General features: G+C 38.9%; 1 protein-coding gene across 1 annotated transcript; it reads right to left on the bottom strand.

Moving 5' to 3' along the window:
* Window positions 1–7,040: 7,040 nt before the first annotated feature.
* On the bottom strand, window positions 7,041–16,686 carry SFRP4 (secreted frizzled related protein 4). Its single transcript, XM_019631048.1, has 6 exons — window positions 15,043–16,686; window positions 13,711–13,791; window positions 13,553–13,618; window positions 11,440–11,638; window positions 9,790–9,853; window positions 7,041–7,891 (listed from the first exon to the last, which is right to left on the bottom strand). Exons 1-6 carry the CDS (start codon window positions 15,485–15,487, stop codon window positions 7,706–7,708), a joined length of 1,041 nt encoding a protein of 346 aa, XP_019486593.1. The 5' UTR covers window positions 15,488–16,686; the 3' UTR covers window positions 7,041–7,705.
* Window positions 16,687–17,202: the final 516 nt, after the last annotated feature.

Below are 17,202 nucleotides of genomic sequence, written 5' to 3'. Positions count from 1 at the left end.
GTGCATTCTTCATTTCAGTTATTGTGTTCTTCACTTCTGACTCGTTCTTTTTTATGGTTTCTATGTCCTTTGTTATGCTTGCTATCTCTTTGTTGAAGTTCTCACTAAGTCCCTTGAACATCCTTGTAACCATTGTTTTGAACTCTGTATCTGGAAGCTTGCTTGCTTCCATTTTGTGATTCTATAGTGCTGCACTGGGGGCAGGGACTCCAGCCAGCGGATTCCCCAAATCTCCCTACCTGCTTCATTGAGCGGTTGCATGTTCACCTGGAGTGTAAGAGCTCTTCACTTAGTTTCTGGATTTCTCACAAAGCGAATTTGTCCATGAATTGTTTCTGAGTTTATGAGTTTGTAGTGGGGAAGATGGTCCAACTCTTCTTACTCTGCCATATTGCTGACATCACCTCTTGATCATTTAGTATTAGTAACACATTACTCACCTCAAAACTCTACTATTCCAACACTATGAGAAGCACACCTATGGACATTCATCTGTATAGTGAAAGGTACAAAATCCAATTACATGTAAATTATCAGTAAGGATGTCTTTCAATTTTTCTTCAGAGAGCATTAAAAAAAACTAGGGCAAATTAAATATTGGCTTTCTTTGGGTTGTGCAGAGAAATAAGTATTGTGAAGTCGTCACCATTCTAACATCCTTCGTATTCCCCATTCTTTCAAATCAAATATTTTTATCTGCTGCTTTACATGCCTGGTAATATTTAGGTATTCATAATACAATTGTGTTAAATTGTCCAGCACTTCAAAAACATTAAAACAGCACTCTCTAAAAATTAATAACGTACTTCACCAGCAGATGGCAGGCTTCACTCAGTTCTCTATATATGTACATACCTGTACAAAGATTTTATAAGACAGGGAAAGCCTATTTCTTTCAGATTATAGAATTAGTCTTGAGGTAATTAGTCAGAAGTATAATAACCAATGTCCAAAGAGATATAGTCAATTAAACTAGTTTGTGTTGATGTTGGTCTTGAGGGGATAGAATTTAGTGAGTGTGACACCACAGCAAGAAGTAGGCGTATGCGGGCTGGAGCTGGTAGTACTGGAAATATCTTCTTGCCCCTGGGAATAAAGGTTAGAAAAGGTTAGAAGTTGTCAGGGATCCAGCTAAATGGGCTGATCTTGAACCTCACCTGGCCTTTAGGCAGAAAAAAAATGTTCTGGGCCATTGTGGCTGAAGTAATTGAGGACTGCAATATTGGTGGGAACACATTAGAACTTCAAGCTGCAATTTGTAAGCATGATGGTGAGGAGATGGGTCCAGATACAAGAACTGGCTCAGAAGGTAGGCAGTGGTATGCCTGTGAGGGAAGCACCTCTACCCCAACAGCCAAACAGAGCTGGGATGAGGTCTGTGTCTTCATGAATTGCACCACACAGAACGGTCCCCATTCTTTAGTACTGGCTCAGTAATACACCTTGATGCTGAAGCCAGAGATCCTTTGATGGCCTTACTTAGCCCCTGTAGCATCTTTCCAAGACAGGAGACCTGAAGCACTCTTGATCAGAGCCTGATACTTTCCAACATCCCCTGCTTGGATCCTGTTCCCAATAAGCAGATGCTCTGTAGAAATTGGACAAATTTTCTAAAATATGCTCTGCTCTATTTTATGACCCTCTTCTTGGACACTCTTGATGCCCTTTCTTTTCAATGGAATGGCCTGTTGATACTGATACTCGCCTGAACTGTGTCTGAACTCGCTCACCCTTGGAGGCTACTTTGGATGACCTCCCAAGCCAGTTTTTTAAATGCTTTTAATAAAGGAAGAAAGTTTACTAGGCAATTTCCCATATGCTATTCAGCTGCTAAACTATTTCAATGACATAATAAATATTTGAAATTGTTAGAGGACTAAAAATGTTAATGAATTTGAAAAATCCATCAGTTTGTTTCAACAACAGCATTTTAGATATTTCTCAGTACCAGTATGAATTTATTCATAAAACAGTTTTTTTGCTTAACATCAGTTCTTTACACCTTGTTATATTATTCATGTTATTACAGTTTTGTGAGATTTTGGTTCAGCCCTCTGGTTATAAGTCTGCTGTTAGCCAAATTTAATTGTTAATAAAGTATGCTCTTTTTCCCTGTCAGAGTATATCACTAATGTGATCCAAACTTTCCATTATAAAGTGGTTCTTATCAAGATATTATAGCTACATATTTTAGGGTTATCGAATTATAAAACTGTTCTCATACAAATGTTGCAGCTACATATATTAGGCTTATGCTGTCTGAACAGGTAAAGGCAAAATTATCTAACATAGAGTTTCTTTTTGCCATTAGTTACCTCTAAAAAATGTTTTCTTACATTCTATTTTAAAGAGACTGTTCTCAGGTAGAAGAATAAATACGTAAGACCCGAAGCTGTGATTAACACATTTTCTCTTCAATAAATTTGAAATAAAACATAAAAGATGTGAAAAGGAAATGAATACATAAAAGTTTTTGAGGTTTAGGGATTCAAATAGTGTATTGATGACAATTACAGAAGTTGACAGAGACGCTTTGTTGCTTGGCACCACCACTTTATAGATTGTGCTGAAAATGTAGTGGCAACATCTCACTATTTTTATAATGCTCATATTGTGATGGCCTTTGGGAAGTGAGTCATAGACTCCAATTGCAGGGTCCTAAATTAACGAGGTCTCCAGACACTACAGTCTGAAATCTATTGCTACCTTTGCACCCAAACCAGGCCGTCCATGGGCTGCTCCTACTCAATGGCTGAGTGCAGCAGAACGAAGACAGAGCTGTTCCTGGGAGATGAGGACTCCTGAGGCATGGCTCACAGCTCCCCAATAACCCTACCAAACCTTCCTTAGACACTGAGGCAGTCTAAAATGCTTCCACCTGACCTTCCTTCTCTCTACCCTATTCATTTCCCTGCTTATTCTCTATCACAGGTGTTTCCTCTAATAGAATACCTCCACATTTAATTTAATTCCCTTTTGGTTTCTGCTTCTCTGAGGACACAGACTAACAAGCATAATCAGTGAAATAATTTTCATGTTTGCATGTCTACCTGGTTTAAACCCATCTCTCTCTCTCTCTCTCTCTCTCTCTCTCTCTCTCTCTCTCTCTCTCTCTCTCTCTCATATTTTTGTAGTATTTTCTAGTATAAAACTAACACATTTATTAGAAAAAATACAAAAGAAACCCATTTATGCCCCATTCTGGCCTTGAGACTTCAATAATAGTGGAAAAATATTTGTGTCACAAAAATCTGTCTTACCCTAGCATGCCTTGGGAACCACATTTAAAAGTCCATTCTCACAGTTATTGGCAAAATGAACTCTGACACATCCATGCTATGCATCTGTGAGAAAATAAAAATTCAGTTGTATTTCTTACAGGGAAAAATGTTCATGTGTCATTTTTAAATTCATACATGCAAACAAGGAGAAAGTCTGAAAAGATTCATAATAAAATGCTAATTTGCCATTAGGGGTAGTTATTTTGACATTTTTGGGTGCTTTTGTTTTCATTTATTCTGTTGATTGAATAGTAAAAAGGGGAGATATTTTCTTGCCATCCTACTGTCAAGCACCTCCTTGGGGGTACTGATTTTAAGGAGATACCCTATCCCAGGTGCTCTGTTGATCTGGAGAACACAGCATTGCTTGCTTATCAGTTAAATCACAAAACTGACAATTAACTAAAATTTTTGGTTGGCAAATGTAACATGATATACCTGTAAATATAACAGAATATATCTCGGTATAAAATGCATTTTTCAAAAAGTATTTTCCCGTTAGGAAATATGGTCATTTTCAGCACATATCAGACTAGAACCAGAAGTATTCCTTCTAATAGTATGGTTGGTTTTCTGTTACCAAAACACCAGTGCACTTCCATCTGTTATACTAAAAGTGAGTAACTCTGGGGGACCCGGCCTTTCACTAGATGTGAGACATCAGACACGCCCTGACACAGCCTTTCTTCAGCAAGCTAGATGATGACTTAAAAGGTCCCATTCAACTTTTTTAATTCCATGCTTCCAAATAATCATTTTTGCTATTTGAATTGGTGATAACAGCATGCAGAGACTTGTGGTAAAATGTTCCCATCCTTGTTATTCAGGGACTGGTTCCATCAGGGAGAAGCACCCTTGAGCTAGCTCAAGTAAAGGAGTTTTTTCTAAGTTTGCAGTGGACAATCCTATAAGCATCCAAGCACAAAAATCAGACTGCAATAGTTTAGGACTGGAAACTAAGAAATTAAGGTCATTATCTAAGTTCTCGTGTATCTTAAAAGAAAACTGGAAAGAGAAAAAAAATCTATTGGCACTTCTGCTGAATCCTAGTTCTTTGGTTTCTCTAGCTGATGAGAGTTATATTATTAAATTTGATTCATTAAAAAAAATTGAGAAGGTTGCATAGGTTTTCTCCAAAAGTCAAGAAATCTATTCATATATGTATGTATGTGTACATATATGTATGTGTTATCTATCATCTATCTATCTATCTATCTATCTATCTATCTATCTATCTATCTATCTATCTATCATCTATCATCATCTACCTACTCTACCGCCCTCCAGAAGCTCAGTCATTTCTTTCCCAGCTGCCTGGAGGTTGGGAGTGTTGAGAATGTTGTCAGTTGATGACTCACAGATGAAGAGAGTAGCTTCACCCAGGATGACATCCAGTTCCCAGCTAAAACTTATAAAAACTATGGGAAGGAGGAAACGATCTTTGTGAGGATTTGGAAGGTCAGCATTTTGATAGATTTATGGTCCAAGCATGCTGGAGGATAATTGACAATATGATAAAAAAACTTTCCTTGTTGGGCATATTCCATAGTTTAGCAATCAAAGCTACTTAAACAACATCCCAAAAGAACTAATTAAGAATGTGTGCAGATACTAGCTATCAAGATGTTTATTCAGTTAGTCAGTATGTTCAGTTAAGAATCAAAGTAAAGCCCTAATAACATAACGGATTGTTGTGTAATGCATACCATGGAATACAACACAGCCGCTATAAATGAGGTGGCATTGGCTTTACTGACATGAGAACTGATCTCAGTAAAGAGCTGAGTGAAGAAGGCAGGTTATGAAACAGTATGTATAATAGGCTCCTAGTTTTATTTTTTCAAATCATTATATAAATGCATAGGAAACAACTGGAAAATTATATACAAAAATACTAATAGTGATTACCTCATAGTGGTGAGTGGGATTAGGTATGATTTTAATTCCATTATTTATTATTTTATACATTTATTGAATGCTTTACAGAAAATACATGTTCACTGTATTATTGAAAGACCAACAAAATAATTTTCAAAATAAATGCCTTCAGTTGTTTTTAATCATAAAATGTGTTAAAAAACATTGCAAAATAAGGTGTGTTTTTTTAAATGAAAGTAACCCAACTCTCAAACAATTCCCATTTCAGAGATAGAACCCCAGCTTTCCTCTTCATATATTTATATTTACTTCCTCTCACATGTATTTAGGTGGAGAAATCTTTAAGTGAGAAAAATAAATTTTTGGCTCTCACACAAAGGCCACTTCCATATTTGTTATATTATGCTGAGTGTGGGCTGCTGTTCATTTTCATAGATAACCAATCTGGTTAATCCTTTATCAATTAATCAAACTGATAAATGTGCTGATTAAGTTTTTGTGTAATAATCAGTATATGATTTCAGTTAAATCTTCAAAGTAAACAGTGTTTAAATTTGTAAAGGCATCTCCAAATTTTTACTATATTGTTTTGCACTTTAAAAAGTAGGGTTTTTTTAAAAAAGATTTTATTGGGGAATTGGGGAAGGAAACATTGTGTTTTTCCAGGACCCATCAGTTCCAAGTCAAGTTGTTGTCCTTCAATCTTAGTTGTGGAGGGTGTAAGCTCAGTTCCAAGTCCAGTCGCCGCTTTCAGTCTAGTTGCGGGGGGAGAGGGAGGCGCACAGCCCACCATCCCATGAGGGATTCCAACTGGCAACCTTGTTGTTAAGAGCACACACTCTCACCAGCTGACCCATTGGCAACTCAGCAGCAGCTCAGCTCGGGCGCAGCTCACTGGCCCATGTGGGAATCAAACCGGCGACCCTGTTGCTCAGAGCTCGCACTGTTAACCAACTGTGCCACTTGGCTGGCCCAAAAAGTAGGTTTTGTATAAGCATCTTTTCCCTTTTTCCATGGAGAGTTCCATTTCTAACTTTCCTCCTCCAAAGAATTCCTACTATGCTAAAGAGGTAGACTAGGCTAGCAGTGCCTTTTCGTGGCCTTTCCTAGGTTTCTTTAGTTTGGATCTATGCTAAACACCTATCTGGCTTCCTTAAGGGCTGAACAGGTTTGGCTTTCCTATAGCAGAAACACACTCTGCAGGTTTTATTGATATCCTGGTGTGGGTCAATCGAATGGATCCCTTTCTCTCTGCCACCCTGGGGTAGCAGTGCAGGCAGAACACTTTCAGGGGGAGAGGGGTACCCGCACCAGCATTCTCATCGGTCCTATTCTTCCATTCTTCCCTGGCTTACCCACACACATCACTTCTGTGTCCCCATTGCTCCAGAGACAAAATTGAATTATTTGCTTAATTATCCTGGATGAATGCCACATGGCTCTTATCGCTTTCTCTGGGAAGCAGGAACAATGGTACATCTAAAGGAGGTTTAACTCTTAAGCTTTCAGATTGTTCCTCTACGTTCCTGAATGGTGGGTGGACAAGTGACCACAGTTGCCTTCTCCAGGTGCAGAGTTTGCGTGTGACCTCAGTGTATCAGAGGCTGAGAACCAGCTGCTTTGGGTCCTGACCCTCCCGCCTCAGGTCCACGGCCCCCTTCTAAGCACCGACAACCAGCAGAGAGGCTTGGCCTCAGGATACCTCAAAGTCCTGGGAAGTGAGCCGAGTACCACACCCACAGGTGTGAAATAGTTGGCATTGACTAATTGGTACCTAAGTCATAACAGGAGAAGGAAACTGTTTCTGGTGCTACTTAAAGTGTCCTGATAAGAGGCACCATGGCATGATAACCAGAAAACAAGGATCCAGACATTGTCTGTCTTACCCTTTTATTTATTTATCATTATTATTATTTAATTTTAGAGTTTCTAGCTAAAAACAGAGCAGAAAGTCTTCACTGTAAAAAAGAACTCAGTACAATTTTCCATATCCTACTTTTCTAGATTGTTCAAAAGTCCCCTTTCATCACAAAAATTCTTCTGCAAACAGTAAACATATAAAAATCTTTTAAACATTCATTACTTTTGCTTTCCTCCTTAGAAGCATATTTTCAATCACATTTTAAAAAATCACTAAGATTCTAACAGAAGTCATACTGAAATACAACATATTGTAAACAAAATTAGGTGTTTTATTTGTAATATGACATTTATTTAATGATGCACATATTAGGTCAAATTGTAAGAACAAAGTATATCTCCCCACATGGAGCTCTCATAGAGTATGCACATAGGCCACTCTGAACACGATAAACTTTTTTTGACCAGCTTTCATACACCTTCCGTACCAAAGGGAATACCTACCACTATGGCTTGTAGTGGCTTAAAAAGAGAAATTGAAGCATATCATTAAGAACAATGCTGCAAGATGTGTCTATGAAGAATACTGTAGTCGTTAAGGCAAGGGATGTGTGCCTTCCACAGGCTGTCTGGGCAACGCCTGGCTTCATCCTGAGAGGAAGTCTCCGTTTTGGAAAGCAGTTAGCTCACATTCTTTTTGGATTTGTTCTCTTTGGGGCACTCCTAGTCTTAATGTTCTTCTTGGGGCTGGCTGGTTTGGGAGCAGGGGGTTTTCCCTTTGGTTTTGGAGGGTTACTACGGCTGGTGCGCCCGGCTGCTCGCTTCTTGTCCTGGATCGTCCTCTGCTGTTCGCGTAGCCTCTCTTCCCACTGCTGGGAGGCAATTTGTAAAGATGACTGTCCAGCACATCTCACCCCTTTATGCTATTAAACTAATAGCAGAATTAATGAAATTGTTTTCCTTATAACATACTAACCATGATAATAATTATAATAGCTACTCTAAATGCTGAGTATATGATGAAGTCTTGACATGCATTAATTTCATTGAAACTCACAAAAGCCCTTCTAGGTGGACACTATACTCATGACCAGGAAACAAGCACAGCGAGGTTATTTGCAGAAGGTCACACAGCTGGTAAATGTCAGAGCTAGAATTCAAATTCACCAGTCTGACTCCAGAGCTCAAGGCCCGAACCCATGCAGTTTTTCCCATTGGCCCTATTCCTACACAACATTCCTACACAGCAAAGCCTTCTAAAAAAGGGTTGACCTGGCTAAAAGAAGAAATTTATCCAGCCCCACTGAAAATGAGAGGCCTCTTACCACATAGGAATTCAATTAATGCTCTTACATCCAATAGAAGACAGAAGCCCCACCTACATCTAGTAATCTACTCAAGTGTTAGCATTTCAGAACAGATGGGAAATGCGTCATTCTGGACAGTTAAGTTTCCTTGATAGAAAAGGATTTAGTATTTATAATATAAATAAATACTGTTTACACAGCTGCAAGTAAGAAAAAAATGAAAGAGTGAGTCCACTTAAATAGACATTTCTTTTTATTATAACACACATCCCTACTTGTTAGAGTATATTTCAATCAACAAAGAATTTGAGCATTGTTCTAGGCATGAGAAATACAATGAAATAAAAAGGACTGTCCCTAACTTCCTAGGGTGTTCTAAAAAAATAAACTCATTATTGCTATTGTATGGTGATATCCTCAGATTCTTACTGAAATATCTTGTAATATTTTCTGCAAAAGCGAGTGGTCCAAACAGCTGTGATTCTTGAAAGCTTTCTTTCCTCAGGTCTTTATGGTGCTTCTAATCTACTGTAGCCTTGGAGACCAGGTAACTAATTCAGCCAGAATTTTCTCTCTAGTAAGACTAAGTGTACTCCTGAGTAGCTCATGAGTTTTTAGCTCAGACGTAACAGTAGTGTTTGGATCCTTTATTCAGAAATGCACTGAGTAGGAGAGGCTGTGTTGAAACTACATTCTCAATAAGTCAATATTAATATATACTCTCCCCTAACCAAGAATTTTATTCACGCAAATGAAGGCATCATAGACAGTAGCAGTACCTTTGTGAACCTGAAAACACAAATTCTCCTGAATGTATCTAAACATATTTTCAGGAGAAGAGATGCTTTAAAAATTTCAAACTAATGACCTTATCTCTTTAATTGTGGTATGACTTCACATCTCTGGGCAAAAAATTATTTTAACTCCTCTAACCGAATTACCAATATTTCTATGATGTTACCACTAAAATCATGAATATACAAAATAGAAAATAATTACTTTTTGTATATAGTTTACTTTGATAAAAGTTTAAAATTATTTTAAATACAAGGAAAGGTTCTGCTTTGTACAGTGGTGAGTTTTACAACTGGGTATTCACACCCCTACATGTATATGTCTGCTTTAATCCTCTGAATATTACTTCTGCCCAAGTACCTGACTGTTTGCTAAAAAAATTAAATACAATACAATAAAAAAGCCATAAAGCAAATTTAATCTGGAAATAACCAGATCAGTATTGAATGCAACCAAATTGGTCTTTGAAGTTGAAGAGAGATTTACTATAAAAATTCCAAGTGAGAATAGCTTGGAATCGTAACTACCTATTCAAAAGATAAATGCTGCTGCTATTGATGGCTCCTATGACAGCCTGGAGAAGAAAGAATGAGAAAAATACCCAAATTCTACAGAATTTCTTTACATGCAGTTAAATCTATATTCCTGGTATCGCTAATTATACTTACTATGGATCTTTTACTAAGTTGATCTCTCCATTTTTCAACTAAACAATTTTCAAGAAGCATCATCCTGAAAAAAAGTAATTTATCTTAATAAGCAACTTCTGATTACGAAAGTAAAAAGCTTAGAAATACAAAAATTTTAAAAATTCTTCAATAACCATTAACTCTATAACGCACCATTTATACTTTGTTTTTTTGTTTGTATTTTTTATACTCTATTGATATATCCTTTGTTTCCTTGAATGTACATATATATATATATATATATATATATATATATATATCACTGTATATTTAGATAATATCACACATTTCCTTTTATCATTGTATTATATGCATTTTCCGATATAATTAGAATAATTCAAAAATATAACTTTAATAACCAAATAATATTACAACTATGGAGATCCATAATATATTTTACTCTTCCTCTACTCTTGAACCTTCCTCTTTTGCTTAGCTATTATTGCCAGTGTTGCATTGAAAATTCCTTGTATATATTGTGCACTATCTTGTCATTTCCTTAGGACACATTTCTGAAAGTAGAATTACTGGGTCAAAGAGCATATATATATATATATATATATATATATATATATATATATGTATATATTTGTTTGATCACACCTCGTACATTAAGGTTTTCAATGCATATTGCCAAACTGTTTTCAAAATGATTGAACTTTCAATCAATTCACTAATATTAAGACCAGGTAAAAATTGAATCATGTTTTTAGTTGGATTGGGGAATTACAGAGATAAAACTTTCAACATTTTATTTACTCTTTGTATTTCTTCTGGATCTTGTCTGTATAGATTTATATAAATGCATTTCTGTGTTGCAGCCTTTAATGTTTTAAATAGTAACTTATATAAACTCTTGTGAGAGTAAAGTTATTCTTTTGTGATACCTGTTGTATTTTTCTCAATTTTTATGTCTTTTTCTTTTTATTTGTGATTTTTATGTACATGCTAGTATGTGGTCAGATTTGTGTACTGACATTTTCCCATGTAATTTCTTACATTACTTTTATGTTTACAAACTATATTACTATTCAGATAACATATATTTATTTACTTAATTTTATCCTCTTTGATTAAGTTTTTAAAAAGATGCTAAATAAAGAGATGTGAGGAGACAAACACTCACAGCTGAGATATGAGTAGATATGTGTGATTATGCGTGTACGTGTGTGTATGCAATACTATAACAAACAACTATGTAAAACAAATGTATGTAAAGAAAATATGTGGAACTGTAGTCTCAAATGGCCTTTACTTGATCTATAAGTTATTAAAGAGACCTTAAAAAAATCCAGTATTTACCACACTAAGATGGATTTGAACGATTTGAAAAGACTTGGTTCTACTTAAAGTAATTTATCTGTCTACAAGTTTTTGAAATCATTTAAGGAATTATGAAATTGATTTTTAAAGATTCCATTCAAATACATTTCTATTTTTCCTTAATTCTTTGAAGAATTAATTGAGTTTTAGGATATATGACATCCCAACAAAGGTATTTATTAAAACTGCTTTTTAAAAAGCTGGTGCCGTTTTTTGTTCTTGTTGATGTTTTTTAAACCACGACTGCTAAATCGGAGTCATGTTTTCATAAGGCGTGTGTAGTTTCTCTTGTCCCACCATGCCTACCGTGAGCGCCACTCGTAACACATGATGAGAACGTCCTGGTGGGGCAAGATGTGAGGACACTGGCAGGAAGAATTCGTAATGAGTGGGACTTGAGTTCGAGGGATAGGTGATGAGGACTTGAAGATCTCTTTCACATCCACCACTGTCGTTACTTCATTACAGCCACTTCTCTGCACAGCTTTTATTTTGGCATGAATGGCTGCAATTTAAAAATCAATATAAATGTTGTTGAAACCTTTGGAGAAAAATAGGGATGGTGTACTCATGCCAACTCCTGAGCCTCTCTTAAGGAATCGCTCCTGTAATTATGGTCATGTCCGAGCCACCCAAATGCAGGCAGAAAGCCCACACAATCATACACTAAATGTAAGGCCTCCCATATCGTGAATATTGTCTTAAAAGTTCTGACTCATGCTGCAAGATGTAAAAGTAAACTGACAAGCAGGCTTCTGCTTTTGAGTCAGTGACAGCTCCTCACTGGGCTACAAATAGGGTTTGATTAGAGATTCCATAGATCCTTCTCAGCCCTAAAATCCTAAAATTCTAATCTTAGCTTTTTTTTCCCATAAATGTGTCAGGAAATTTATTTACACAGACTGTCAATAAAAATTTCACAGAAACCAATACGTATTTGTTTATACTCTGCCTCGTGATGATTTGAAGTGAGAATTATACATTCTCAGATTCAGAAGCCACTTTAAAGTTTGTGTGGTTCAATCAGCCATCTGAGGCTTGAACTTCCTCTGTTCCAGAGGAAGTTATTAGAGCAATAACATTTTAGGCTGGAAGGAGTCTCTGAAGATCACTGTTCTCAATCCTTTAATTTCTGAGACTGTCAAAACGAGGTCTGTGGTGAGTAGACATAGAACTGTTAATACAGATGGCTGTGAGTGTCACTGTGTCTGATGACACTTTACATTCTGGCTCTTTCAGTCCCTTGCTACTACTGCCTGCCATGGAGTTGTAATCAGCCTAATAAGGATCTGTCTTGGATTCGATCCTAGGAAGCTGGTTTATGAAGGAGCCAAAGGACTTAAATAGAAATGGTTTCATCATCAAAGTAGTTTTGAGGCCATGACACCCCAGCGAACAGCATGAGCGTAAAACTCAGATTAGTAACTAAGGCTGCACAGTGTCAAATGAGGGACGAAGTAGATCAGATTAAGATACCATATCTACATAGAATGGTTTTAAACAACAGAAAGCTACTAGAAAAAAAAGTGTATTTTTTTTTTGTTTTGGTTGAATTACCCACATTGGCTAAGTATGATGCTCAAATCTGACAACCTAAAGAAAATATTATTTTTTCAGACATTTATATTGCCATGATCTTCTTACTTTCATGTGTGTATATAATATAAAGGTTCTTATGATATAAAATTTCAGTTTGAAATATGGAAAACTGTTAGCAAATAAAATGAACATTTTCCCTCAGTTTATGTTATTTCAGCAGAAATAATTTAAGAAATAAAAAGAATCATAAAATAGCCTAAATAGATATTTTAAAAGAACATATTTTAATTAAGTTTACTTTCAAGTGACGGTAATAGAATTAAATTTACTTAGAACATTCAAAATATAATGATTGGCTTATTCTTTGAAGAAAGTGTTGACTTTTTTTTCCTGATAAGCATGAAGAGGCATTTAAGCAATGTTAATACTAGTAGCCATAGGGTCTTGTGATTAACACATTCCCATCATTTTTTTAAGATCTTAAATATTTATAGCTATTTATAAGTATAAAGATACAGGGGCAGGTCTTAATTCCTGGGCCTCTGGGTCTCAGATAATGAAATCCATGGATCACTCACCCATCCTTCCCGCAGCAGTGAAATCTTAGTAAGAGAACAGGTAAGGTGTGCTGTCCTGGCAAAACAGCACCTCTCACTAACTCAAGTAAGATCATTATGTCAGACTTGGAATGGGAGCCACATCACTGTCCTCACCTGGGTAATTTACTTTGTGTTTATTTGATGAACCCAGAAAATAAGGAAGTTTTACAGTTGTTATTGTGCCATCTGAAACACACATGGTTAACCAGAAAAATCACCAACCCTCTTCTTTACTTTATGACCAGCAGACCTGGCTTTGTAATGTGCCAAGTCCCACTTACCATAACTGTAGTTTTTGCTCAGATACGTTGCCAGAGTTGGCTTCACCTTTTTGCACTTGCACCGGTCTAAGGAAGATGAAAGAAAGACAAAAAAACATTGGAAGAGGGCTCAGAAATCACTCTGGGGAGAAGGAAACAGGGGCTTAAAGACAACTCACCGGGGCTTAGGCGTTTGCAGTCAATGTCAAGAGGCCTTTCCTGGACCATCATATCAGGTGTGATGTCAATCCACTTAGCATCTGAAACACACACAGAGCCACATGGGTGTGGTCAGTGATGTGGTCTGTTCACCCAGCTAGAATAAGGAATCATCTGGAGACATAAACTAACATAGCATCACAAAAGATAATACTAAATAGTAAAAATGGCACGTGATTGTTGACTACTTCTTTCACACAGAAATCCCTGGGCTTAGGAAAAAAGGCTTTTAGGTGAGGCTGCCTATCCAGCACAAACTGATGTTAACCAGCCAACCAGGACAAATTATGTCATTCCTCCTCACATCCATTGTAAAATGTTGATTTTCTGAGTTGACAATTTACACCAATCAAAATAAGCAGAATTTTTTCAATTCCCCACCTCACATCTTGCAGCACAGAAACAGTCCACAGCTACATAGTTCAAAACAAGCACAACCCTATATTATTTATATAATTTAAGCCACAAATAGGTTTTTCTAGAACTCTGAACTAGAGAGGATTTCGATCTTTCCTTTTACCTTCGTTTCCTTCATGTTTTGGGCAATGCTCTGAGGTAGAGCTTGAGAAACTACTAAAGCAACACCATACTCTCTTTAAATGTGCAGCAATCTGGTTCAGGGATAAAAGAATGCAAAAACATTCTTAGGTTTCATTTCACCAAGTGGATTGAAACCTGCTCCTTCTTCCTAGGAAAACAGCAAAACGACCAAAGAGAAAAGAAGGAAATGGAAGATGAGATCCAGGTAACTAAGACATCACAGTTGTTGGCTCCTGGTCAAACGCCATGAAACACATTACAATTTTCCAGGGTGACTAAATTTACAAGCCGTACTCCTGGCAGGGAGTGATGACTGGAGCTGCTTCTTCAGAAGGAGCTTTCAAGAGTAAACATTAAATGGAGAATCCTGGTAGGACTGTTTTAAGGATTAAGTGATATGTGTGAAGTGTTTAGCTCACACACACCATAAGCCCTACACAACTGTTTGTTACTGCTGCTATTACTATTCTGTTATTACTGTAAATGAAAACGTCCCCAATGGCTTCCATTGTAAGCACCACTACCACCACCACACCTTACGGGACTTGATGTTTTTCAGCTCCTAAAATTCCTGTAGAGTAGCCGGAGTTTTCCAGAAGTAAAGGCACCAGCCCTTCCCAATTCCTCTAATCCTCGGAAGTGGGATGGGGCACTGACTGACCACCCGCTGGCAGCTGGAAATGCAATCTCTCACATGGCAGCGACTGCCAGGAATGCCTCATCACCCCCCTCTTTCCTTCCCCTGGCCTCACCCTCTGGGAGGTCAGTGACGATGGCCTCCGGCGAGATGCACACGCCGCGGTCGTACACAGGCAGGTCGTCGCAAGCCAGGCTCTCAGGCCAGCTATGGTTGTACATCTTCATGAGGGGCTCGCAGTCGTCGCGCGCGCGCTGGCACACGGACTTGCACGGCTTGATGGGGTCGTGCAGGAACTCCAGGGTGCAGATGGGCGCGTACATGGCGCAGAGGAAAAAGCGCAGCACCGCGCTGCAGTTCACGTCCACCAGCTCCTCGTACTGTTCTATGGCCAGGATGGCGTTCTCTTGCGTGCTGTGGTGCAGGTGGTTGGGCATCCGCGTGATGTTCCAGGGCATATGCCTGCACATGGGGATGCGCACCGCCTCGCACGGCGCGCCGCGCACGCCCAGCGCCAAGCGCAGCCACAGGCACAACGCGGCCAGGATGGAGAGGAGCATGGCACTGTCCTGAACCGCGACCCCGACAGACGGAAAGGGCCCTTCTCTTCCCACCCCTCCAGTCTTCCGCTCTCCCTTCTCCGAGGAGGAAGTCCTTTAGGGCACAGGACTCCCCAAACTCCCGTCGGCAGCAATGCGGGGCCACTGGGGCTGGCCGGGGATATCAGCCGCCTGGAGCACAGAGCACCAGCTGCTCCAGCCCTCAGCCTCCGGGACGCGAACTCACCCTGGCAGCTCCAGTCCCGGACCCGGCAGCTCCTAGTGCAGCCAGCCACGGCCATTGCGGGAGCCTATTTATCCCGACACCTCCCCTGACGTGGGCTCAGAACGCTCCCTTGGCAGCTGAAGGCGCGGCGCGGGCTCCCCCTCGGCCGCTCCACCCCCAGCCCTCTCTTCGCAGAAGCGGTGACATCATCTCCAACGGGCCGCAGCCCAGGGCTGAAATTCTTCATTCCCCCAAAGTCCCTCCGTTTTAGACTGGCCAGTCCTTTCTCTTCGGACCAAGAAAAAGAGCCCTGGCAGTCGTTTTGGACACTGGATCCCAGAGGGTGCAAGAGAGGATTTCAAGACAAGAAAAGAAGCCCTTCTGAGTCAAGGCTGAACTTTGCGCCTTCTGCCTTAACAGGTTCCCCAAGTATAGAGTTCCAGGGAAATGGGAACATCTGCTGCCCTTTAATTCTGAAACATACTTGATTTCTCCGGTAGGGGGCATGAGACGCGCTGAGTAGAGACAGTCGTGTGGTTGGGAGAAACTGTTGGAAGAGGATGGACACGTTAGAGAAACAAACCACCCCACTCCTGCCCACGTTGTGTGGAGTTTGTTTGTTGTTATCGTCGTGGCTAGTAGACATTAGTGTGGGCTCAAGTTTTTCCAGAATGTCATTTGGTCTGTACCTGCAACAGGAACGGAACTGCCTGAAGGTGCAGTAGCATCTTCTAGTTTGAGAAATGTTTTCCATCTACCAACTCTCCCCCTTTCTTCTTCTAACTCCCTATTCCTCTCTTCAACATGAATGAAACCCAGGAGAAAACAAAGAAAATTTTGACACCACAGTCTGAAAGACTGTCAACCTTCCATGCCAAGTGATTTCCAACCCAGCAGCCTAAAATCTTGTTTTTTGATGTGCTTGAAAACTGTTGTTTAAGTTGAGTAAGTAGCTGTGTAGTGTGGAAAGCAATTATGTATGTTTTGTTTTCTGTTTTATTTTTATTAGAAAGAGGTAGTAAAAGCAACTGCTGGCTCAGCTATCCACAGAAAAGGGTGGCTCTATTGTTGCAAGGAAACATCAATCTTCAGGCAGTAAGATTGCTGGTATATGATATTTTCCGAGGGCATTAGAATATGAAAACATGTTCTCTGAATGTTAACCTTTAAAAATACAGTTTCCTTGGAAATCTGAACTTAAGGCAGACAGGTTTTTTTTCTCTCAAGGCATTTCCACCAGTAAAATCCAATGATACTAAATCCCTGGGTTAGTGAAAAAGATTTTCAGCCTGAGTTTCAATGAGGGAAGAAGATACAGTTTTGAGAAAGCCTAACTGCCTGCCCTTTTTCCTGTGAATTGGTTGAGGAGAGAAAGATTGGAGAGGGCTCAGTGGTCTGCAGTCATTTTGATCCTGCTGCATTCGTTTAACTATGCAAGTACCAAGTCATATATCAGGTGCTTCCCTGATGCTCTCCACAGCATGTCCTTTGAGAGGCTAAGAAGTTAAAA

Source organism: Hipposideros armiger, unplaced genomic scaffold (genome assembly GCF_001890085.2).
Source record: "Hipposideros armiger isolate ML-2016 unplaced genomic scaffold, ASM189008v1 scaffold_981, whole genome shotgun sequence".
NCBI lineage: Eukaryota > Metazoa > Chordata > Mammalia > Chiroptera > Hipposideridae > Hipposideros > Hipposideros armiger.
Note: the sequence above shows the minus strand (reverse complement) of the source record. Positions and strands in the feature narration are given on the sequence as shown.